The sequence below is a fragment of the Protopterus annectens genome, chromosome 5.part0 (genome assembly GCF_019279795.1).
Source record: "Protopterus annectens isolate FY-2018-M chromosome 5.part0, PAN1.0, whole genome shotgun sequence".
Classification (NCBI taxonomy): domain Eukaryota; kingdom Metazoa; phylum Chordata; order Ceratodontiformes; family Protopteridae; genus Protopterus; species Protopterus annectens.
The window spans coordinates 1,749,129,481-1,749,153,752 of NC_056735.1; the positions used below are offsets into that span (position 1 = coordinate 1,749,129,481).

General features: G+C 38.1%; 1 protein-coding gene across 1 annotated transcript in view; it reads right to left on the reverse strand.

Annotated features, from left to right (window-relative positions):
* DOP1B (DOP1 leucine zipper like protein B) overlaps positions 1–24,272 on the reverse strand; it is a 2,336,114-nt gene that overhangs the window by 1,067,777 nt on the left and 1,244,065 nt on the right. The window contains exon 16 of the mRNA XM_044071549.1: positions 20,971–21,123. Coding sequence (XP_043927484.1) covers positions 20,971–21,123 — 153 coding nt within the window. The remainder of the gene's footprint in view (positions 1–20,970; positions 21,124–24,272) is intronic.

Sequence of the window (24,272 nt, forward strand, 5' to 3'; positions counted from 1 at the left end):
CTCTTATTATCCTACAGATTAAAAAATTGTCATTTACCAAGATCACCAAAGATTTTGCAAACTACCTTTCCTTACTGTCTGGTTCAATTTCTAGTACTCTTATTTTGACTCTTGGTGTTAACCTAACAATTTCTTTGCTTATATAACTAGTTTTTGTTGCAGGCCAGCCTCACTCAAGAAGGTGAATTATTGGTTCAAATCCATATACAGTTTTGGTAAATGTGCTCCAAAAAACCTTTAAATCGAAATTATTAAAAGACTTTGAACACATCTTTAAGTACTTCTGCTGTTGTATTTTTAAATGTACTCATTATTAACCACTAAATGGACTGATCTAGCTCTGAACCTTTTCAGACTCAACTTGAGCCACAAGAAAAAAGTTAACTGTAACATATATAGACAGTTTTAGAGTAACCAATTATCCAGCATGTTTTGGGAGATCAAGAGAACCCAGTTAAAACACACAAGCGCAAAGGAAGAATATGCAAGTTCTGCACAGAGAGTGACTGGATTCAGGAGCTGTGAGGCAGAGATCTCAAATGATGAGCCACTATGCCAGTAAAGAACCAGATAAACACTTCTCTCTAGAAGCTGGCAGCAACTATCCTGATTCAAAAGAATGGCCCTAAAAATGCTTGCATTATCCAGTTACATGGTATAAAAAGCTAGATTCCTGACTATGACCCAGCAAGCCCAGGTCTGATTTGCTACCAGAGAAAGCAGGTTAGGAGGGAAAACAATGGAAAAAGAAGTTATGTACTCACCATAAAGATCCATGTGAGTTGCTCATCTCGCCTTCATTCTCACTGATGGGTTCGGAGCCGATCCTCGGCTCCAACTCGGCCAGATGCTAAGGCTCAAGGTCTTCAAACAGCTCGTGGCCTACTCCCTATCCTATGATGCAATAGTGCTTCCCCCAGATCTTGTTTGCCCAATCATACAGATAACTAAAGCACATAGGCACTGAAATAAGAATACCGTGGATAAAAAGCATTACTAAGATATGTCTGAACTTCCCGGCCCTCAAGACTTTAAAGTTAGGGGGTTGGTGGGTGGGACGTAAGAATGAAGGTGAGATGAACAACTCACATGAAATGTTACGGTGAGTACATAACTTCTTTATGTGAAGTTGTTCTATATCACCTTCATTCTCACTGATGGGTTAGTGTCCCAAGCACCATCTCCTTGGGTGGCTCATGGAAGTATATTCCTCAGAACCATAGAACCAAAGGAGGCCCTGTCCCTGGAGGTCCTATCCAATTTGTAATGAGTGATAAAGGTATGAGGTGAGGACCATGTGGCTGCTGCACAAATGGTATCCATAGGTAGCCTTGCTAGAAAGGCTGAAGATGTGGAAACTGCCCTGGTTGAGTGAGCCTTAACTTTATGATTTAGTGCCATGTGCGTAGAGCTGTATGTGAAAGAAATACAATCTGACAACCATTTTGACAAAGTGGTTTTTACCACTGGAGTACCCTTCTTTGAATCTGAAAAGGAGACAAAAATTTGATCCGACTTTCTGAAGTCCTTAGTCCTGTCTAAATAGAATCAAAGCTGCCTAAGGGCATCGAGTTTGTGCAACATGTGTTCCATTTTGTTTGTATATCTGGGAAAAAACACAGGTAATTCTATAGTCTGGTTAAGATTTGTTTCAGAACAAACCTTAGGTAGGAATGAAGGATTTGTTCTCAGCGTTACTCTGCATTATGAAAAATCAAGTATGGGGCTTTGATGGACAAGGCATGTAATTCCGAAATTCTTCGAGCGGAAGTAATAGCTACTAGGAAAATGGTCTTCCATGATAGGTATTTCAAATCAAAGGATGATGCAGGTTCAAAGGGGGGTAAAATGATCCATGAGAGCACAAAATTCAGATTCCATGGAGCAGCCGGGGTTCTAACAGGTGGTCTCAAGTGAATAGTACTCTTAAGGAAGACGTTAGAAAGTCTGTGTGACATGATGGGGGTCTGTTGATCGTCAATATGAAAATTAGAAATTGCTGCCAATTGAACCCTAAGGGTTGCCACATAAGCTCCTTCATGAAACAGTTTAGTTAGAAACTCTAAAATGGAAAAAATCAAAGCCATATATGGGTCAATATAATTGACGCCCATATGGAAAATCTTTTCCACTGGCTAAGGTATAGTTTCCTGGTAGAAAATTTATGAGAAGAGATTAGGATGTTCTGTGCTGTATGTGATAAATTGTGGAACCTGGCTATTCGTGGGACTGGAGCAGCCAAGCTGTCAACTTTAGGGTATGAATTGCAGGATGAAGAGCCCCTGATGAATGCATCAGATCATCTGGAACTGGATCCAGAATCCATGGTTCCTTCCAGTAGATGAGGCTGCAGAAAGAGGAACCAGATTTGACAAGGCCAGTAAGGGGCTACTAGAATAATGGTCCTTTCCAGAGTGCTGGGTTTCTGTAGGAATTTGGGTATCAGAGGAAATGGGGGGAAAGGTATAAAGAAGTCCCGGGGGCCAACTGTGTACAACTGCATCCCTTGGGGTATCCCCTGAGTTGAAGATCAGGGCAAAGTAGTTGCTGCATTTGGTGTTGGTGGGGGCTGCAAAGAGGTCGCAGTAAGGCTGTCCCCATCTGCAGAATATCCTTTCCGCTACTTCTTGCTTCAGGAACCACTAGTGAGGCAACAGAATTGCTCTGCTCAACTTGTCCGTTATCACACTGGACTTCCCCGGGATGTGCGTTGCTATCAGAAAGTGCTGGGTGGATACTGCCCACTGCCATACTCTCATGGCCTGTCGACATAAGGGGTATGATCTGGTTCCTCCCTGTTTGTTTATGTACCACACCACTGACATGTTGTCCAGCTGTATTGCAGTAATCCCTAGAGGGAGAAAGTTTTGAAAGGACTGCAATGCTAGAAATACTGCTCTCATCTCTAGGACATTGACATGCAGATTAGCCTTGTGATTCTCCCATGTACCTTGGGCTGTCCTTCCCTGAAAATACCACCCCCTGGGAGGTGTCCGTGGTCACAGTGGCAACAGGGGTTGGTAGAACAAAGGGATGTCTTATTGTCACTTTAGGAGAGGTCAGCCACCAAAGAAGATCCCTCTTGCATGACTTTGTTATTATAATGGGATGAGACATTGGAAGTTTCTGATAAGACCATTGTGTGAAAGCAAGCCATTGCAGTATTCGCATGTGCATTTGGCTGAACGGAATGGCAACGATGGCTACAGCCATGGTCCCTAGCAATTTGAGCACTACTGAAAATGGGTCTCTCTGTTTGGGGATGAGGTCCAGAACTTGTAGTCGAAGGCTCGCCACTCTTTCCGTTGGAAGTTTTATGGTCATGGAAACTGTGTTGAGATCTGCTCCTATAAAAATGGTACATCTGGATGGCTGTAAAGCAGATTTGCCGCAGTTGACAGCAATCCCCAATCAACTGCAAATATCTAAGGTTGTCTCGCTTGCTTGTATGACTTGATGCTTGGTGGTGGCGCTGAGGAGTCAGTCATCTAAATAAGGAAACACCTGCAATCCTAACCATCTCAGGTGAGCCGTGACTACTAGCATGTATTTGATGAACACTCTGGGGGCTGTAGTGAGACCAAAGGGCAGAGCTTGAAACTAAAAGTGACTGGTTTCCAGCTGAAAGCGCAGATGATCCATGGATGGTCTGGCCATCTTTATATGGTAGTATGCATCCTGGAGATCTATTGAGCACATCCAATCGTCTTTTCCTAGAAAAGGAAGTATAGACTGTAGCATGACCATCTGAAACTTTGTTTTTTTGACAGATTTGTTCAATCTGCTGCGATCCAAAATTGGTCTCCAGTCCCCAGTTTTCTTTGGAACTAAAAAGAACCTTGCGTAAGTTCTGGATCCTCTCTGATCTGCTGGGACTGGTTGGATGACTCTTTTTTTCTAGCAATCTTGTAATCTCTATGGTTGCTTGTTCCCTGTGATTGGGTAGAACATCTGGGATTTTTTTCACAGAGGGTGGAAGTGTAGCAAAGGGAATGGTATATCCTCTGGATATTATGCTTTGTACCCAACAATCTTTCGTGATTTTTAGCCAGGTGTCTGGGTACAAAGATAAGCATCCCGACTGCCTCCAGAGACAGAAAGACAGGCCTCCTTTCAGGAGCACTGGTAGGGCTTTCCAAAGAACTGATCCCTGTAACCCTGATTTTGCAGGCCCCCTCTGCCGCATGGAAGGCGTCTTCCAGTATTGCCCCCTCATCGGTCTCTAGAGGGGGTTTCACCATGTGTGTCAAAAGAAACCTCCTTGGGCTTTCAAGAACCACATTTTCCCACTTTTCCGACCTTTAGGACAAGGTCTGGTAGGGGTGGAAAAACAGATTCCTATGGCAGACAGTGTCTTTCCATCTTGCTCAAACCTGGTAAGCGTTTCCTTCACTTCTGGTCCAAAAAGTGATGAACCATCAAAGGGGGTGTTCACTTGGTGTAACTTGTAGGGCTCTGCAAAGGAACATAAGCGCATCCAGGAGTGTCTCCTAAGAGCAATTCCTGTACCCGCTGCCCTACTCATTCCATCAGCTGCATATGAAATCAGATGCATGGAAGAGTTTATAAGGGAATTTAGGGTAGCAAGCTGTGAGGTTACCTTATCTGAGACCCCCCACAGCTACCACACCCTTTAGAGTATCTCCCAGCTCCTTAAGGAGATCTCTATGTAGTCTAGTCAAATGTGTGAGGTATTTCAGGGATCGAAGAGTAAAGGCTGCTGAACTATACATGCATTTTCTGTATCTGTCCATAATCCTAGAATCCCTATTAGGAGGTTGAACAGATGTGGAGGTCTCCGATAACTCCTTTTTGGTGGCCGCTGGTACCACCATAGCATCAATGGGTACTCCTTTGGTAAGGAAAGCCTTGTCCTGGGGTGACCTTATAAATTTGTTAGGCCTCCGAGGGACTGGCTCTATGGTATCTGGGGACTCCCACGCCTTTCGAGAGAGAGAAGGTCCATCAACTCATCAAAAAAGCAGAGTCACCCAAGAGGTGGAGAGTTGAGACCCAAAAGCCTTCAGTTGTACTGACTCATCATCAGTAGGGTTAAGGGGGTTCCAGCCACCTCTCTGTTTTATTATTTCTAAGATATCACCGAAAGAGATATCTTCAGAGGGGGACCCTTCTGACTCATCTAAGTTAGTATCTGACATGATGGATTCCTGTGGGGAATCCAGATGCTTCCTCTTACAAATTCTCTTCCTGGGAACCTCCTCCATGGGAGCTTCTGCAGAGGTCCCAGAAGAGCAGAGTTCATCCAATGGGGGGACCTGAGACTCCGGGTCTCTACGCTTTTGAGGAAGCAGAGGCAGACACAGGAACTTTAGGAGAGGAGATTGCTGGTACCAATGACATGTGTGCCAAGGGGACACTGCTCTCCTCACAGCATCAAAAGCCCCATGTCTCCAATCCAAAGAGAAGCCTGGATCCGTAGAAGCAGGCAGTCTCCACAACACCAAAGCCGTGGGCTCTGAGCCCGAGGTAGGTGCCAAACTCACTCGAGCCGAGGCACCAAGAGGCAGAGTCGGCACCGAAAGATTGGTACAACTATCCTCTCCAGACCCGACTAGCAAGTGTCGGCTCCTAGACTCTAAGATAGGAACAGAAGAAGTCAGAGTAGTCGGAACCGAAAGCCCCAGGGGTATCGGCTCTGGTGGTTCCACAATCATCGGTTCTGCATACTCCGGCTCTGAAACTTCGGGATGAATTGGAGGAGGAACTGATGAAATGGGCTGGGTCTTGGTCAGTTCCGAAGTCCTAAGGGTCGAACCTGACATAATTTTTGCTAGCGCCTGTGACTGCAAAAGCCTCTGCACCACTCGATCCACATCCTTATCTGATAATCTTGAGGACCAGGAAGCTATAGAAGAGGCCTCTGACTGCAAAATTAGAGACTTTAGAGTAGGAGATACCAGTTCCAATACTGGGGACCAGCTCCTACTGACAACAACAACCTCTGGTTCCATAGGCATTGGAACCAAGGTGGTAGTCCGGCTAGATTTAAATACTGATGAGCCCTTTTTTGGCTCTGATTCCGAGGATGAACTGGAAGACAAAGTTTGTGAAGACTTAGCAGGTTTGTCCTTATCCAAGGCTTCTTGAAAAGAAGATTTTAATAAACCTCTCATCATTAATTTACCTGTGCTCATGGAGAATCTGAGAGCTAAAACAGCAACAAATGGCACAATTTTCCTGAAGGTGAAGCTCACATAGACAATAAACACAGTCTGTTTGTCCATCTGTGATAGACATCTTTTGTCCACATTTGGGACATTTCTTGAAACCAGATTTAGCCTTGTCAGACAGGGTAAAGCACTCTTATCTATAATAATAGCCCCAAAGAAAAAAATGTAGGGCTCTAACTATATAATATAATACAACAGTACACACTCTATGTAACTATAAGGCACACAATATCAATAACAGCAATAATAGCCCCAATAAAAACAGGGTCTAACTCTACACTGCAAGAAACTACGGTACTAACTATAAGAAGCACACAATGCTATTCAAAGGTATAATAATAATACAGCCCTAACAACACCACAGGGCTGAATTCAATTTACAAGTACAATCTAACAGTATAAAATTAATACTACTGCCCTAATAAAAAAACGGGTTTACTACTTTAAAGCAGACAGAAAGGATAGGGAGAAAAGTTGCTTTAACTAACTAATCTCTAAGATAAATATTATAAAGGGGCCTAGAAAAAAAACAGCCCCAAAAGCAGAAAAAAAGCACTCTAGTACTAAGTATAACTATGAAACACTGAAAATGTATATAAAAATCCTAAGTTTTAACGTATATATCAACACCAAGAAATTGTAAAGGGAAAATACAAAGATATTTTAACAATACTGGCCAGAGTTGTTGAAGAACTCCCGATCTGTTGCAGCGGCAAACGAGATCTGAAGGAAGCACTATTGCATCATGGGATAGGGAGTAGGCCATGAGCTGTTTGAAGACCTCGAGCTTTAGCATCTGGCCGAGTTGGAGCCCAGGATCGTCTCTGAACCGGTCAGTGAGAATGAAGGCAAAACAGAACTTCACATAAAATGCTTGCATCCCCCCCCAGTATGGTAGGTAAGGAATGTGCTTTTAGAGATAAGTCTACTAATAAATCCCCAGTGAAGACCAGTGACCTCATGGGAGTCATCCACTCGAAAGGGAAGCAGGGCTGCTTAGGAGGCTATATCACCAGCATAAGTGAATAATGACCCCATGGTACTGCATGGCCACAACAAGAGGCATAAAATGCAGTAATAGGTTATGGCACACAGTGAAAATCCACTGACAACTGCCTGTCTATTGGCCACACTGCAATCATCTCTTGAAGAAGCAGGACCACAGGATGAACAGACATTGGCAAATACCAATAGAAAAACACGTGTCTTACATCTTACAGTGGTTCTCCAACTACCTTGATAAGTAAGTATACAGAGGAAACACATACTCTTTCCTGCTGCAGCTTCATCATTTTAACACTGGAGTCCCTCAAGGGTCTGTCTATGGCCCTTGCTCTTTATTGTCTTCATTAAGTCTTTGTTTGACCACTTTTTTCACTTCTGACCAAGTTAACCATTAGTGTTTGCACAAAAGAAGTAATGGGGACATACCTTGCAAAGGTACAGATTTCTGCAGAATGTCTGGATTTTTGCCTCATATTTTTGTCTGTTTCTCATAAAATTGTGTTTTCCTGGCAAATCATTGAGGGTGAAGTCAGAAAATAATGACAGACATTTGAGTTTCAGACTTCATTCCCTTCCGAAAATTCATAGTAATGCAAGAAGTGTTATTCTTTCAACTTTCTAAGTCTGTAAGTGCAATATTTAAAACTCTCTCTATTTTTGGGCTTCTGTCCCTCCATTATGTATGGCTTTGTCTAGATTTCTTGCTTTAAGAGATTGAGAGCTATGATAGGGGAACACATGCAGTGCAGTAAGGGTATATCTGCTTCCCACACTTACATTTTCCCTTCCTGGATGACATGAACTCTATGTACATGAATAGTAGAAGGAATCCCAATGGGACACTTATCTGTAAATGGCTCGGTAGAAACCAGCTCAGCAAAGGTTATTCAGACTGACCATCAACTGTGGTGTTCAGATTGGCGGCAAAGACGTTCTGGGTAATAAGTGTGTCTATGCCACCTTTATACCTTAAGCCTGTATGGGGAGCATACACCTGACATACGACACAGAGAGGATGTAAAGGCTTTGGTTTACAGGTCAGATGTTGGTCTATCCTTGGAAGGAAATCCCACATATGATAAATACTGCAACACTGATAAGGAAGGACATCTAGCAGAAGTGCTAAAGAAGAGGGAATGTCAGGTATGGCCTACAGAAACAGCAAAACAAAAATTTGTAATTGAAACCACAGCAATATAAGGTGGTGGAAAAGAGAAAAAATATATTACTGGGAACAATTACAAAAGCAGGGAACAGAATGGAATGGGAAGAATGAACTATATAATACATTAAGAAGAGAGAACTTAGAATACAAGGAGATGTATGTTATCCTAAGTAAATATGATGCAGAAATAAATAAGAGGGGAACTAGTGATGCTCAATATCAGTAAATTTTGGATACAGGCTAGAAGAAAAGAATAGAATAACAAAAGTTTGTTAAGCAGAATATACAAGACATTAAGGAAGTATAGTGGTGCAATACAGACAGGCAGATAGAAGCATGGTAGAGAACATCAGAAAAGGAAATTACAAGTGAAAATGGTACAAATTTGTAAAGCTCTTAACAGTGACAATGTCAAGGGAATTTAGAACCCTAAACAGGTTACGTAAAATCTTCCCAGCAATGAACACTGAGTGTTGGAGATGTTAGCAAAACAAGGTAGGAAACTAGAGACATGTTCTGTAGCTGTACTAAACTCACTACTTACAAAACAGAAATCCAGAAACTAATACATGAATAGTAGGACACAGAAAAGAACTGAAAAAGATAGAATTTTATACTCGTTGAAGATGTAGAGAAAAGTTTACATATTAAGGCATTAATATATGTTATTAAATTAAAACAAAAGGATAACAAGGCAGTGGAAAATTAAAAATGAATCAATTTGAAGATGTAATAAAGATAATGAAAAACATAAGAATATTTGAAAGGGAATTAATGAAGAACAGAACAAGCAATATGCATTAAGGTAAATGGGAATCTATTTTATAGGGATAATATGTGAGGGGGACAGTATAAAGCAAGGATACAGAGAGAAAAAAGGTCACCAACAGACAAGAATATATAAAATATGAGGCAGTGAAATATAGAAGGGTGAGTGCAATGGTGCAACAGTGGAGAGAGTGGTATGAGAAAACTGTATAGTATGAGAAAAAAATGCAATAAGTAAGATATTATACCTCTCTGGGATTAGACTGTTCCTGATGCTTAACATGTAAAAAATAAAAGACAGAAAGTGTGAATAAGAGATGGAAAGAGAGCACATACTAGCATATTTCTACTGCAACAGGCAGTCTACCTCATGTACTACCTAAACAATAAAACGTATGAAGCTTTAATGTCCGGTATCACTGACTGATTTTAATCAAGAGTGATTAACCAACAAATTAACAGTATGCAAGGGACAGAGCAGAACCTGCAGTATCGGGGCTCACAACATGCCTGGACAGACATTATTTCCCCATAACACACACAGTGTCAGTCACAACTACCTGCTTAATCCTAAATGAAAAGTATACCATTCATACAATGGACTGTGACAAGACCTGGATTTTAGCATGTCTGTGCGTGTATATGTACATGACTTTAGGGAGAACGACTCCAAGACTTCGGGACACTAAACCTTGCAAATTTACTGAAGTAGGTGAAAATATAGATGTTTTTGTAGTGTCTTACAATCATAAGTCATGAGTAGACACTGCATGTACATTATACAGCATATCTCTGGCTTACTCTTCTGGTCAGAGTTGCAGTAATGTTTAATACTTCTGAAAACAAACTTTTTCAAATTACCACCTAATGGACATGCCAGAGTGTACACAAAGTCCAAGGCTGAAAAATGACACAGCCCTTCTTTATATCCTGCAATGACAGAATGTATGTGGAATATAAAAATGCATGAGGTACAGAGTTATACAGGCTATATATCAGTAAAATGCAAGAAAACTTTAAGAAGAAAAATATAAAAAATTATAAAATATTTCTAAGCATCTGCACAACTAATATCCCAGCTAGACAGTTAGGTAGCAAAGGAGGGCCAGATGTTCTTTCCTTCCAGAGCTAGCTCTCAGTCTTTTTTTATTGAGTTGTGTTCTCTCTCCAGTACCCCGACAATGACAAAATAATGTATTATTACTTAATACTCTCTCCCTGGGTGGGGTAATATACAGCCTACATCACCATGTTAAGTCCATACTCACAGGCATTTGGTCAAAGAAGTCTAATGACAACTGGTAGCTTGGTGAGCCACATGCACACTCCTGGGTCATGAGCTCACCTCCTTCCTTCAAAAGACTTCTACAATCTGCAACCAGCTCTGTTCTCCCCCTCTTGGATAAGCACCCCATCCTCCCTGACAGCTCCATCAAGTGTCAAAACTGCTAAATGAACTCTGTTCACCTGGGCCACAGTCAGGGCTGTATTCTTCTATGCCAGTGTGCTGGCAGATCACAGTATTTTCTTTTGGTCTATAGCTCTTCTTTGTCCAAATATTTTCACGAGAAATGAAAATTATTGTTATATTTAACATTAATAGTAATAGTAACAATAGTGCTACTGACATCACCTAGATTCAGTAGCTGTTGCTTCACTGTTATGCACATGATACTTAAGTATGCCATTCCTGGACAGCTTTCTTCTACCTTAAAACTTTTAAGATCAACTAAACTAAGCTAGACTTCCTACCATATGATGCAAAATACTTCAGCAATTCTAGGAATAAGTTTATACATTTGGAATAGTTTAATGAATAAATTTCAGTGTCTTTATAGCACACTGAATAAAGACATGTCTTAAGTAAAGTTAATTAATACTGCTTTCACTACTATACAGGATAGAATTTTGGTAAAAACCATTTAAGCTAATATAAGCTTCACAGCAGCTGCAAATCTATACCTTTACAGACAAAAAAAAAGAACTACTTCGGAAACATAAATATCATTGGAATTACCTCCCCATGTTATCTACATAGTCAGCAAAAGGATGTACTGTTTCACAAGAAAGGAGTAAATGGCTGCTAAATTCAAACTTCATACACTAATATTAGAAAATCCTAATTAGTCCAAGAAGTAAAAAAAAAAAAAAAAATGCAGAAAATGATTTAGCCATCTACTCGTCACTCTAAGCCTTACCATGGAAGATTTCCATACAGTGATAAGCCTTTTTGCTTCTTAGACTTGTATCTCTGCATATGATTTACCCCATGAGGGGCCTTAGTCTGGACAAAGATATCAAGGGCAAAGTCACACGCTAATGTGACAGTCTGGAATGGGGTGGCTCTCCCAGAAATGTTTGTGGAAACTGTCCTACTCACCTGAGCAATTCGCGAGAAGCCAAATAAAATTTAACTCTAGTAGTCACCCATTCACTCTTATTGGAGTAGTCACAGTGCAGGTAAATCGAGGGAAGCATCTGAGGTGACAGTGTGTATGGATGTGAATGAGTTTGTACCTGTGGGGGTATTAGGGATATGAATGACCTTGAGTGAGTGTGTGTGTGTGTGTGTGTGTGTGTGTGTGCTAAAATTCTTCCCTGTAACCACTAGCTAATCTGAAGTAAGATGTCCACAAGGGTCCATTCTTGCTCACTCCTGATCTCCATATGTATCAACAAACTGCCTCTGGATCTTCCTCAACTCCCAATATTACACTGTGATGATACCATGGCTACCATATCACTCAAATAAATCCCTCATAGCCTTACAAAAACAATTTCAATCTTACAAAAACAATTTCAATCAGACTTGAACCACCAAATTCACTAGATCAATAACAATAAACTTGTATTAAATTCAACCAAAAAAAAAGGCACTTTCGGATAAAAACACGTACACACAAAGTATGCCTACTACTCTAACAATGCCATAACCTAAACGCTAACTCATTCAAACACCTGGCTAGATCTTTTATCAGCTTCTCCCCACACTTAATACAAGAAGGAAATTAAAATTCCAATTTGAAAGATAAGATTTTTATTACATTTCATTTTGTTGTCACATTTACATATTATATTATATATTTTTTTATTGTGTATATATCTTTTATTCACAGTTTGTGTATAGTACAGGCACAATTAAGTATACCTTGTCATTGGTTAATTACTTGTGTGATTTGGTATTTAAATTTGGCTTTTGCCTAAGGGTGCTTTTCTGATGAAGTTCTTTCTGGAATAAATAGAACGAAAACGTTAAAGAATACAGATTGGGCTGTCTGTCTTTCATTTCATCGCTAGTGGAAGCTTGTTTTACCTTGTTTTTTCATTTTGGTTCATGTATTGTCGTTATATATATTTATATATATATATATATATATATATTTATATATATATATATATATTTATATATATCTATTTATATATATATATTTATATACATATATATATATTTATATATACGTATATATTTATATATATATATATATATATATATATATATATATATATATATATTTACACATATATTTTATATATATATATATATATATATATATATATATACATACATATCAAAAAACCAAATACCACTCAAAGGCACCAATTCCAGCAGCCAAAATACGAAACTTCAGTGATGTAAGAAGATTTATTGCAAGTCCAAAATGACATAAAATCAGTCCATGGTTAGTAAAAAAAAACACACAAATTAAATGCACAAAGGCAAAACAAGCACATTCAGTATCACTGGTCAAGTAAATAAGCGCTTCCGTCTGTCTCAATGCAGACTTTATCAAACCAACAAAAGTTACTACAATTGCCGTTTAAATAGTACAACCAATTAAACTGGTGTGTTATTTAAAGATACAAGTTTCCACTGCCAACTTATTAAATACAAATGCATAACAGACACTATCTTAAAAAATACATTATTATGACGTATGAAGAATTAATTATAAGTTAGCAGCCCTATCAATCAAGAATGGTTTCAAAGTCAAACATTCATTCAAACCAGAGGGCTGGCAGGCATTTAAACGAAGCTGCCATTTTAACTCACTTTTGTCCACTTGATTACCCCAGCTACACCCCCTGGAAGTTTTGGTGACCACTTCTAAAATGCCAATTTTAAAGCCTGTGAATCCTAAACAAGTGAAGGAATGTTTACAATGAGCATTATTCATGTTAACAGTATTAATTGCATATAAATGCTCATAAATTCTCTTTTTGAGGGACCTCTCAAGTCTTTCCTATGTAAAATCCTTTGCAAGTATTACAAACACTTATGTACAATAATCCACTAGTGTTACAATTTCCCCCTGCCAACCTAACCCTGTTACCTAGGTTCCCCACTACCATTTCCGATGCTTTAACAACATGGGTACAATATTTACATCTCCCACATGGTCTCATATCCCTTACATCTCTCTTAATTATTGGGTGCGCAAAGAAATATTTCAAACTGTTACCCACTTTAAAAGAAAAAGAGGGACCTGTTCCTAAGTAACTAGAAACTTCACTGTTACATTCCAAAATAACCCAGTTTCTATCCAAAATCATTCTCACCTTATTACCAAAACTACCAAACTGTCAACATAGAATTAGCAAAAACAGCCTTCTTGGGTGAGTTATGATCAGCAGTCAAGGTGTCCCTGTTAGTTCCTAAGATGGGATCCTCCTGCCGCAACATGGGTATAAATCTAGAACCCCATCCTTCATGTATTTCCATACTGATCGATTGAACAAGATCAACAGGGTACCCCCTTGCTGTAAACATCTGCACCAAAGTGCCTAATTCCCTTTCCAAATTCTCAAGAGAGGAACACATTCTTGCTCCTCTAATCATTTGTCCCCGCACCAGGTTTCTTTTAACATGAAATGGGTGTTGACTGTTGTACCTCAAAAAACTACGGGAATATGTTGGCTTACGAAAAACCTTTGAAGTAAACCTTCCCAAATCAATATCCCTAGTGATGTTAACATCAATGTAATCAATAGTATCCCTATTATAACTGTGTGTAAATTGGAAATAAGGACAGACACCATTGATATATTCAACAAAGTTATCCACGGTTGACTTGTTGCGTTTCCACAAGATAAAAATGTCGTCCAGGTAACGTCCAAAAAAAGCCATTCCTGACTAAATCTGGTGCTGAACACATAATGTGATTCTCACATTGCCATAACTAAGCAGGCATAAATGGGGGCACAACTAGCCCCCATTGCCACCCCCCTTAGCCTGTTTGAAATATTAATTTTCAAACATAATAAAATTGTTTTGAAGAATTAGTTTCATCACTTCTATAACAAAATTAACCATAGTGTTACCAAGATTGGTGTACTCAACTAATGCCTCATGAAACAATTCTAATCCAACCTGATGTGGAATGGAACTAAAAAGGTTGACTACATCAATGGTTGAAAACCGGTGGTCTCAACAAAATAAGGTGCTTTTATTCTGATCAAAAAATCCCAAGAATCTTTAAGAACATGTTCAATTGTAGTTAAAGCACCCTTAACCAATCTGTCAACAAACACACCCAAAGAATGTGTGGAACTATTCTGTCCAGCTACTATGAGTCTATAAGGTGGGTGTTGCACATTCTTGTGCACCTTCGGAATTCCAAATACTGTTGGAATAAGTGGAAATTCATTAATCAAAAAATTAAATATTTCTTCATTAATGGCACCTTGGTATACACTGTCTTCCAAAAAAAATTGTAATCTTCTATGGGTTATATGAATTTCATTCAAGGACACACGAGTGTACTTTTTAGTGTCATGTAAAATTGCAGTAGCATCATTCACATAATCAAATTTATCAACAAGAACCACCCCTCCTCCTTTATCGGGTTTCATAACACGAACATCGTCAGAAACCCTGAAACTATTCAGTAAAGATGTCTCCTCCCTAGTCAAATTGAAGTAATCATTTCTGTGAACCTGATATTCATGAAAAATATCTTTGGTACTCATCTTTTCATATTGAGCTAAACATGGGTGCAAAGGGGGGTTGTAAAGACTTTTTCTCTTAAATCTGTTGGTGTTGTCAGAATACTCCCCTTTACCCTTAAACAAAAGTTGAAGGTTTAATTTCCTAATGTACAATTTAAAATCGATAAGTACACTGGAAATATCAGGTTTCTTTGCTGGAACAAACTTAAAACCCTTCTCAAAAAGGGAAAAATGTGTATCAGTAATAATCTTATCTGCATAATTAAAAATATTAAAACCATTTAAACTTAACTTCCCTCCGAAAGAGGAAATAATAATCTCATTTGTTCTTTGATAGTTTAATACCTGTTTTGACTCCTGTTGTTCCAGTAATTGTTCCTCCCCTTTGAGGATCGACCCTCCAAGGTCTGTTGTCCCAGTAAAAAACTTCACCTGTTTCTATTCTGATTTAAAATCCTTTCCGATCTTCATAGTTGGGGGTACTCCTGTTCAAAAACATCATCCACCTCAGCATTACAAAAGGGTGTGTGTGTGTTTACCCTCAGCACCTCTAGGATTGTAACTGAGTGAACCTGAGTCCAAGTCATCCAACCCTTCCCTATTTTTATCTGTGTTGAACACATAGTAACTCTTGGGAAGTGGGTAGGCTTCTTTGTGCTTATATTCTATTTCATCCCTCTTAAGATTCTTCATTTTTCTGGCTACATTCTCCTTCACTTGATCTTCAATATTGTTAAAAATGTTATCATAATGTACTTCAAAACTATCAAAACAAACATCATTTAAAATTTCATTATTTAAAACATTAACTTCATCCAATAAATCTTTAATCTTTTTGTTATTAACATTAATAATAAAGTGTAGCAATTCTACCCCATGTCTGTCGAACACAGCAAGTAACTTGTCCAGTTCTTTTTGCCCCACAGTTAACCCATATGGAATTTTATACATCTTGAGTCCTTTAGGGACTCTTTGCAATCTAACACATTCTGCAAGGTACACATTATCAGTCTGTAAGTTACGTACCTTGCTCATTTTTATTTCAAAGTCCTGAAGTCTATTATGAATGTCAACAGGTTTCGTTTTTTAACCTCAGTAAACAGAATGGACTCGTCATTGATCCACTGGTGAAACCGTCTCTCACGACTGCTGTTGTGTTCAGAGTTAACCCCAGTCACTTGTCCACAGGGAATACTATTCTGTGTGAGTGTATCCCTCAATGGCTACCTACTCAACCCCGCTGAGTTTGCTGGACCGAATATAGTGTTGATACGTGGCTACAGGTGTAAAACTGAGGATCCTGGGACTTGTAGTCCATCAAGAATCCCTTGCATTTGCTGACACTGTTTCTCTAACAATGCTGTAAGGTGTCCAATAGCTTCTTCATCTCTGTTCACTTTGTGAATACCTTCACTGTTGTTGGAAGAAAGAACAACAGATGTATTATCCGTTGCTCCATTGGTATCCAAAGACACTGGTCAGGAATTACTCCTCAAACCTAGCAGGATAGGAAGGTGCCAAACCCAAAAATACAACAACACTAACAAAATGTGAGTGGGTAAAGAGTGGCTGAAATAAAAAAAAAAACAAATACCACTCAAAGGCATCAATTCCAGCAGCCAAAATACGAAACTTCAGAGATGTAAGCAGATTTATTGCAAGTCTAAAACGACATACAATCAGTCCATGGATAGTAAAAAAACACAAAAATGAAATGTCCAAAGGCAAAACAAGCACACTCAGCATCATTGGTCAAGTAACTAAGCACTTTTGTCTGTCTCAATGCAGACTTTATCAAACCAACAAAAGTTACTACAATTGCCGTTTAAAATAGTACAACCAATTAAACTGGTGTGTTATTTAAAGATCCAAGTTTCCATTACTAACTAATTAAATAAAAATGCATAACAGACACCATCTTAAAAATACATTATTATGAAGTATGAAGAATTAATTATAAGTTAGCAGCCCTATAAATCAAGATTGGTTTCAAAGACAAACATTCATTTAAACAAAGCTGCCATTTTAACTCACTTTCGTCCACTTGATTACCCCTGTTACACCCTGGAATTTTTGGTGACCACTTCTAAAATGCCAAATTTAAAGCCTGTGAATCCTAAACAACTGAGGGAATGTTTACAAAGAGCATTATTCGTGTCAACAGTATAATTGCAGTATTAATTAAATGGTAAAATGCGAGTGTAGTATCTGAAATCACATAATCTAATAAAGCCATAAATCCCCACTTACTAACATGTTCCCTATACCTTCTGCTTTAACCCCTATTTATTTAAAATTCTTGTCATATTAATGCACTGTTAAAATATGTCAAACTTTAGGTCTGTACTTTAAGCAAACTTAACCATCTATATAATCTTCTGTCAAAAGATATATTAATTTACATATGACTGCATATAACAATGCAATACACATTTTATAAACCTATTTACTCGTCTCTATGACTCTAACGAAACTGTATACAAATGCATGTGCGTCTCTGTTATTGCATATAATTATACGCTCAATTATTGGATGATTTTTATATATATATATATATATATATATATATATATATATATATATATATATATATATATACATTATATATATATATATATAAAGATATATATATATATATATATATATATATAAAAACATACACACACATATAGATTATATATATATATATATATATATATATATATATATATTTTTTTTGTGTGTCTCTTTCGGCTTTTCCCAGTTAGGGGTCGCCACAGCGGAACTCCGGTCTGCTAATGACTGGCAGTAGATTTTTACATGCCGAGTTGCCGGCCCGGGCGCACAACCTTCAACGAAGGTACGCCCATTCACGCAGGTCTCCACACAGAAGACGCTCTAGCTGGGAGTCGAACAGGACAACGTCTTACTGTGAGGCGACAATGCTACCGCAGCACCACCACCGCAGTCATATATATATATATATATATATATATATATATATATATATATATATATATACAGGTTTGCCATCAAAATGTCAGGAACCAGTTATGCGACCTTGGAATTCTGAAAGACACTTTTCTAAGGTGCCATTACATTGCTTTTTAAATGAGAAGTAGTAGTAGCGATAAATCCAACAGGAGGAACAAATATCTCACCAGTTCTTGCAGTAAAGCTTACTGCAACCAAAATAATAATCAAACAGAATAAGCACTGGTAAAACAACCCAAGGCTGATAATAAACATGTAACAGCAAGATAGATATGTTTTCTGTGCACCACCCTCTACCAGACACTGTGGGTCTAAAGGGTGGTTTATAGAGATCATTAAGTACTTTTGGTAAACCTTGCAAGGTTGGAATAAGTGGTTCTTCACAGATTAATTATTTAAAAAGGTCCATGCTAATATTACAACCTAATTCAAAAAGGTCCATGCTAATATCACGACCTAATAAACAATCAAATAAACTGATTTTATTAACTGATTGTGATATTTTATTGGTCAAAGTTTATTTTAAATAGCGTGTATGAATTTGGTTTAATATTGTCTGATGAAGCAGTAATAAATGCCGCAAAAGCACTCAAAATAAACTTTTGAAACTTTTATATTCGGCTCTGCTGTTACACGTTTATTATCAGCCTTGGGTTGTTTTACCAGTGCTTATTCTGATTGCTTTTTAAATGCTTGAATCCACAAGAGCAAATGCTAGTGTGCATTTGCTCTTGTGGTTCGTTAATTTGAATGAAAATTGCACTACAGTGGGAATTGGGAAATTTACCCTTTCCTTCACTGTAGAGCAGTCTCAAGTTTGTATATATAAGTAGCAAGGGGTGCAGGGGGGGCTTGACCCCTGCAAACATTTGTAGCACATAACCGAAGTGTAGGTATTTTTGGTAAAGTTGACATTCCTGAGTTGTCGACTTTCCTTAATGCCCACTTTCGGTTATGTGACCGATCAGTAATTGGATTTTATGACATTTCGGGTCACATAAGTGAACACTCGCACAACTGAGTTGTGAGATTGTGTGTGTGTGTGTGTGTGTGTGTGTGTGTGCATGAGCACGCAAACAGACATACTGTACCTCTTGCAATATGCATTTGTAAATGTCAAACTTCAATGCTTTCCCAGGCCGAGACTGAAAATGGTAATTTCTAATCAGTGTTCTATCCTTGTTAACACATTTAAAAAATAAAATATTTCCTTCATTTAATTTCCACTCCCTCTCCCTTTTTTCCCTTTGTCATAACTCAACCTATTCACTTTTCACTGTTCCGCTCTCCTCCTCTAATTCTTCCTCCCTCTCACCTCATGAAACTTTGAGGGCATAAATGCCTGCACTCCAAATTATACTCATGTACTCCAAAATACTTATATTTTAACTTCATTCAGTACTATGTTAAAACACCTTGCTCAAATGTTATTATTCTGTCTTCTATATTATTGTGTTGCTCAAATGTTATTATTCGGTCTTCTATATTTCTGTGTTTTAGTAGTTTTTTGAAAACTGTATTTTACTTAAGTTTGTTGATATTAGCTTTGTAATAATTGCATATGGAGCTTTTCTCTCCGGAACTCCATTGAAAATGGGCTCATTCTGGCCAAATAGACTTCAAACTTCAAATAAATAGATAAATACAAATATGCTCAATAACATCAAAAGAGGCTTGACAACTATGACTCTGTCAAGTGAAGCTACACGAGGAAGTTCATTGTGAATTGGTGTAATGTTTTCTACTGGTCAAATTCACATTAATTTCTTTATTAGTAAAGCCCATCAATGTGCCTGTACCTTTTATTCACAATGCAATTTAAAGATTTCTCATATCTGCTAGACATTCAGTTGCTCCTTCCTTCTATTATAAAATGCACTAGCATACTATCCAGAAAGACTAGTACTGTTTATATAAGTTCAGATGTACTTTATAGAAAGTATAGAGATGCAGACAAGTGATGTAAGATTTACAACGCTTTCTCATAGGAGGGCACAGATGTGGCTAACACTGTTCCCTCCCACTGTCGGTTCTTGGTTTGTTACCTGCCTAGCTTTCTTCTGTGTACAGTCTGCATGCTCTCCCTGTGTCCAAGTAGGTTTTTGTGCAAAGGACTCTTACTTCCATCCACACCTCAAAGACATGATGACAGATGGGTAAGCGTGTGTATGTCTCTGTCTGTCCTGCGATTAACTGGCTTCCCGTCTAAGAACAGTTCCCTGTCTTACACTCATTAAGTGCTGAGGGCAGTAGCTGGTTCCTCTGTGATCCTGAGGATAAAACAGGTATCAAGGAGTGAAACATTTTCTTAGTCTTTTTATTCTTTATTCACTTGAAAATTTAAAAAATTCTAATAGACTGACATTCTGGCAAAAAGCAAAAGTATGAGCTCACACAGCAGCTACAGGTTTTGTGTCTGTCAGCAAGGACAGTTTCTTCAACAGCAGCTGTGAAGGAAGTGATAACACAGACCTCTGAGAAAAAAGAATAACCTCACTCATAGAAGAAGAGACAGTCTAAGCATTTAAAAAATACATATGAAATGCCTGACTCTTTCCATAGCATCCCATAATTGATTGCTGATGAAAAAAAAAACAACAACAAAGCAGAACCTGTAGAAAATCAAGTGTGGACAGCACCTGGTGATAAATTATGCACTGTGTGTTTAGCTTGATGATTGATGTATACCATCAAAAGATGCAAACACAACAGAATACAGTCCTTCAACACCTATCACTGGTAACATGCAGAACAGAAAAATACTGCTGCAGATCACAAATCACAGTTGCTTATTAAAACCTCCTCTAGAATGCTGCTGCTGTGTGACTATGGGATGACAACCGTTTATTCTTTTGCCAGACACACTGAAGTCTTCAAACCTTTATAAGCATTTTTATTAAGTGTCACCAAATGAGAACTTACCTTATCTCTATGAAGCAGTGACTGGCATATAATGTCCTCACATATGTTTGCGGATGGAGCTAAACAATGGAGTTTGAAGAAGAGTTCTACACAAATCACATGATGCTCTCTCCTCTCCTTGTTCAACTGATTCCACAGCACATTTGCAAGTCTCTGGGGAAGAAAGCACAAAGACACCTTCTTAGGCATGGCTAAAATATGAGGTAGTACTTGTAGCCTAAACAATGAAAATAACACAGTAACCAAATACTGTCACATCCCCATGCAATAAATGGACTACAGAGAGGGAAACATTTTATAAAAAGGCTATATGTAACTACAGATCATAAGCATTTAACAATATTATCAGATGGAGATCAATGGCTGTCAGCAGCAAGTTACTTCTGAGGTGTTAAGGAAGCAATAAAGCATGAAAGGGTATGCTCTGTACAGATATTACTGCACTTCAAGTGGTGATATGAAGCCTGAAAGTTCTCAAATTTCAAGTGTAACACCTCACATCCTGTGTACCACAACCCACGACTTATACACTGACTCCACTATTACAGACAAAATTAAAGTTAAATCCATAATTATCAGTTTTATACAATCTTCAAAAAAGTATAAATACTTGTCCCATCCCTTCTTTCAAGTGGGTGCATGCACCTTAATCCTGGACCTCTGTCAGAGATGACATTTGCAGACCCAATGGATGGTAGATGGACCCTACTTCATGGCATAAATATGCACATTAACCCTTGCAGTACCTGTAATGAACTATTACTGAAAAACTGAGTTGTTTATCACATCTCACATAGTTTAGGTATTATGAAGAGGAGGCTTAACATCTGACATACTGAATAGTTAAGTACTGTCACAGGATTCAACATGTTCAAACAAGACAGATAACACACACACAGGCAGGCTGTATTCCTGATATTCACAAAGCCTTTTTGATTGGACAGTCTTCTGCCAATCCAACTTTTACAGGGAACTTGCCCTCATCTACGTTCACAAAAATATTTTAAAGAATGACCTAGGCTTTCCTTATACTCCATCAGACGTCACTTATGAAACTTTTGAGGATTCACTGTAGTGACTCACATCCCACATTTAATCAACAAAGGATTACGGGTGATCTAAGGTGAGTCATGCATTTTATAGAATCTTATTTTGTCAATTCTGCTGAATGTGGGTTACATTCTGTTGAATATATATTTGGTAGATGAGTTTATTTATGGAATGTGTTACTTCTTCAAGTTAACTGCTTTTAACAGTGACCACACCTGTGTCAATGATGGGCGACCCTAGAGTTGGTATGTATGTTATGGGGAGGGAAGGTATAGCAAGCAAAGCCATCCAAAACTGGATTATTTTCTTAGCTGCCCTCAACATTTTTTGTTATATTTTTAATGTCGTATGCATTTCCTTTTGGTGTACTTCCTGATAAATTTTGTCTATGGGTCAGCAAGTGGATGTGGAGGTGGAGTTAGTTTCCTGAAATTTTTTTTTTAACTGGTTAGTTCTATTCTGTACTATTTACTTGCACAGTCCAGATACTGCAGTGCAGCATGAGGGTGGTGTTGCACTCCTAAGTTTGCCATCATTCAGATGAGACATTAAACCAAGCACTCATCTGTTTGTGTTGGTGGAAGCTCAGCTGGATGTAAAAGATCCCATGGCACCTACTAAAAAGATCAGGGAATTTTTCTGACACCCTTGTCACATTTCCTCTAGTAGTAAAAATACCACCTCAAGTCTCCACTGAAAAGAGGTTACTAGTTTAGCAGGACTATCTCAGTTAACATAGGATGGATGGATGAATGGATCACTAGAGAGAGATAGATAGACAGGCAGACAGATACACAGATACAGAGATAGATACACAGATGGACAGATATATGTAAGCAAGTTTAGGATTCCTTCTTGTGGACAATTATTTTAACTAATTTGATGGGAAGGTGTGAAAAACACTGATTTACAGAGGAGCATTTCAATACTATTTAAACATTTACTTCTAATTGTAATATTATTAATGGTGTATAAATGCTGAACTCAGTAAATAAGAAAACACAGACAGTTACTGGGAGTTCTAGCAGTGGTAAATGCAAAAGCAAGCTTTGTAATGATTTGTTTTTAGGAAACTTTTTTTTTTAACTTTAATGCAGATTTTCTGTGTTCATAGTATGTTTAAAGAGACTATTTGCAGTTTTCACTGGTTTAGTCTACAATCGATGCACTTTTTTATATTAGTGTGTTTGACCCACTATTTTTCTGGGAATTAGTTTTGATGGACTTCATTTTTTTTTGCTACAGACACACTTTAAGCAATGACTGGAAACTCTCTCAGAGTAAAAGCTGCTTGAGCTGGCCACCTAAGAAAACAACAGACTCTATTAATGACTACCTGTCTGCACTTGCAAACTGGCATCAGAGGCAAGAACCTGAAAGCACAACACTGCTTATTCTCCACAAACATTAGGAAATTTGATGGCAGAGCATGCCACCTAATACCCGGATATTCTAAACCTGATTCCCCTAAGTATTCTTCCTTTGGATTTTGTACATTTATTTATTTGACATTTGTTTAGTGGGAAAGTCCAACTGGGCCAGAAATTGCCCATTTTCAGAGGTGGGCAGGGGAGAAAAGATGCACAGTCACAATCTTCCAAAAATCAAATACACATACTTTAAATCACAAAATATCACATTACACTGCAAAACATAACAGTGAAAAAAATGCAAGACGAAAAACGCATATGTTTCATCGTAAAGTAAATAAAAAACAATAACATGAGTTTGGGAAATATCTGACTGTCCTTGTCAGCTTTATCAAAAAAAGAAAAATATATACATATCTATCTATGCATATATGGGTCTCCACCTAAATTTTGAAGTTTCAAAACTTCAAATTTCTTATGGTCAAGACCATAAGATCGAAGTTTTGAAACTATGAACCATTTAAATGGAGATCGCAGTACAGCACGGAACAGTTATATTTACCATTTTCCACACTGTAGTGCGATCTCGGAGTTGGTATATTTAATTAGCAAGGGGTGTGGGATGGGGGCTTGTTCCCCTGCAAAAACATAAAAAAAATTTTTCTGTTTTTATTGTTTTGTATTTACATTTCAAAGTTTCAAAACTTCGATCTTATGGACTTGACCATAACAAATTCAAAGTTTTGAAACTTTGAACATTAGAAGTAGACCCACATATTATATATATATATATATATATATATATATATATGTATATATGTATACACACACACACACACACACACACACACACACACACACACACACACACACACACATACA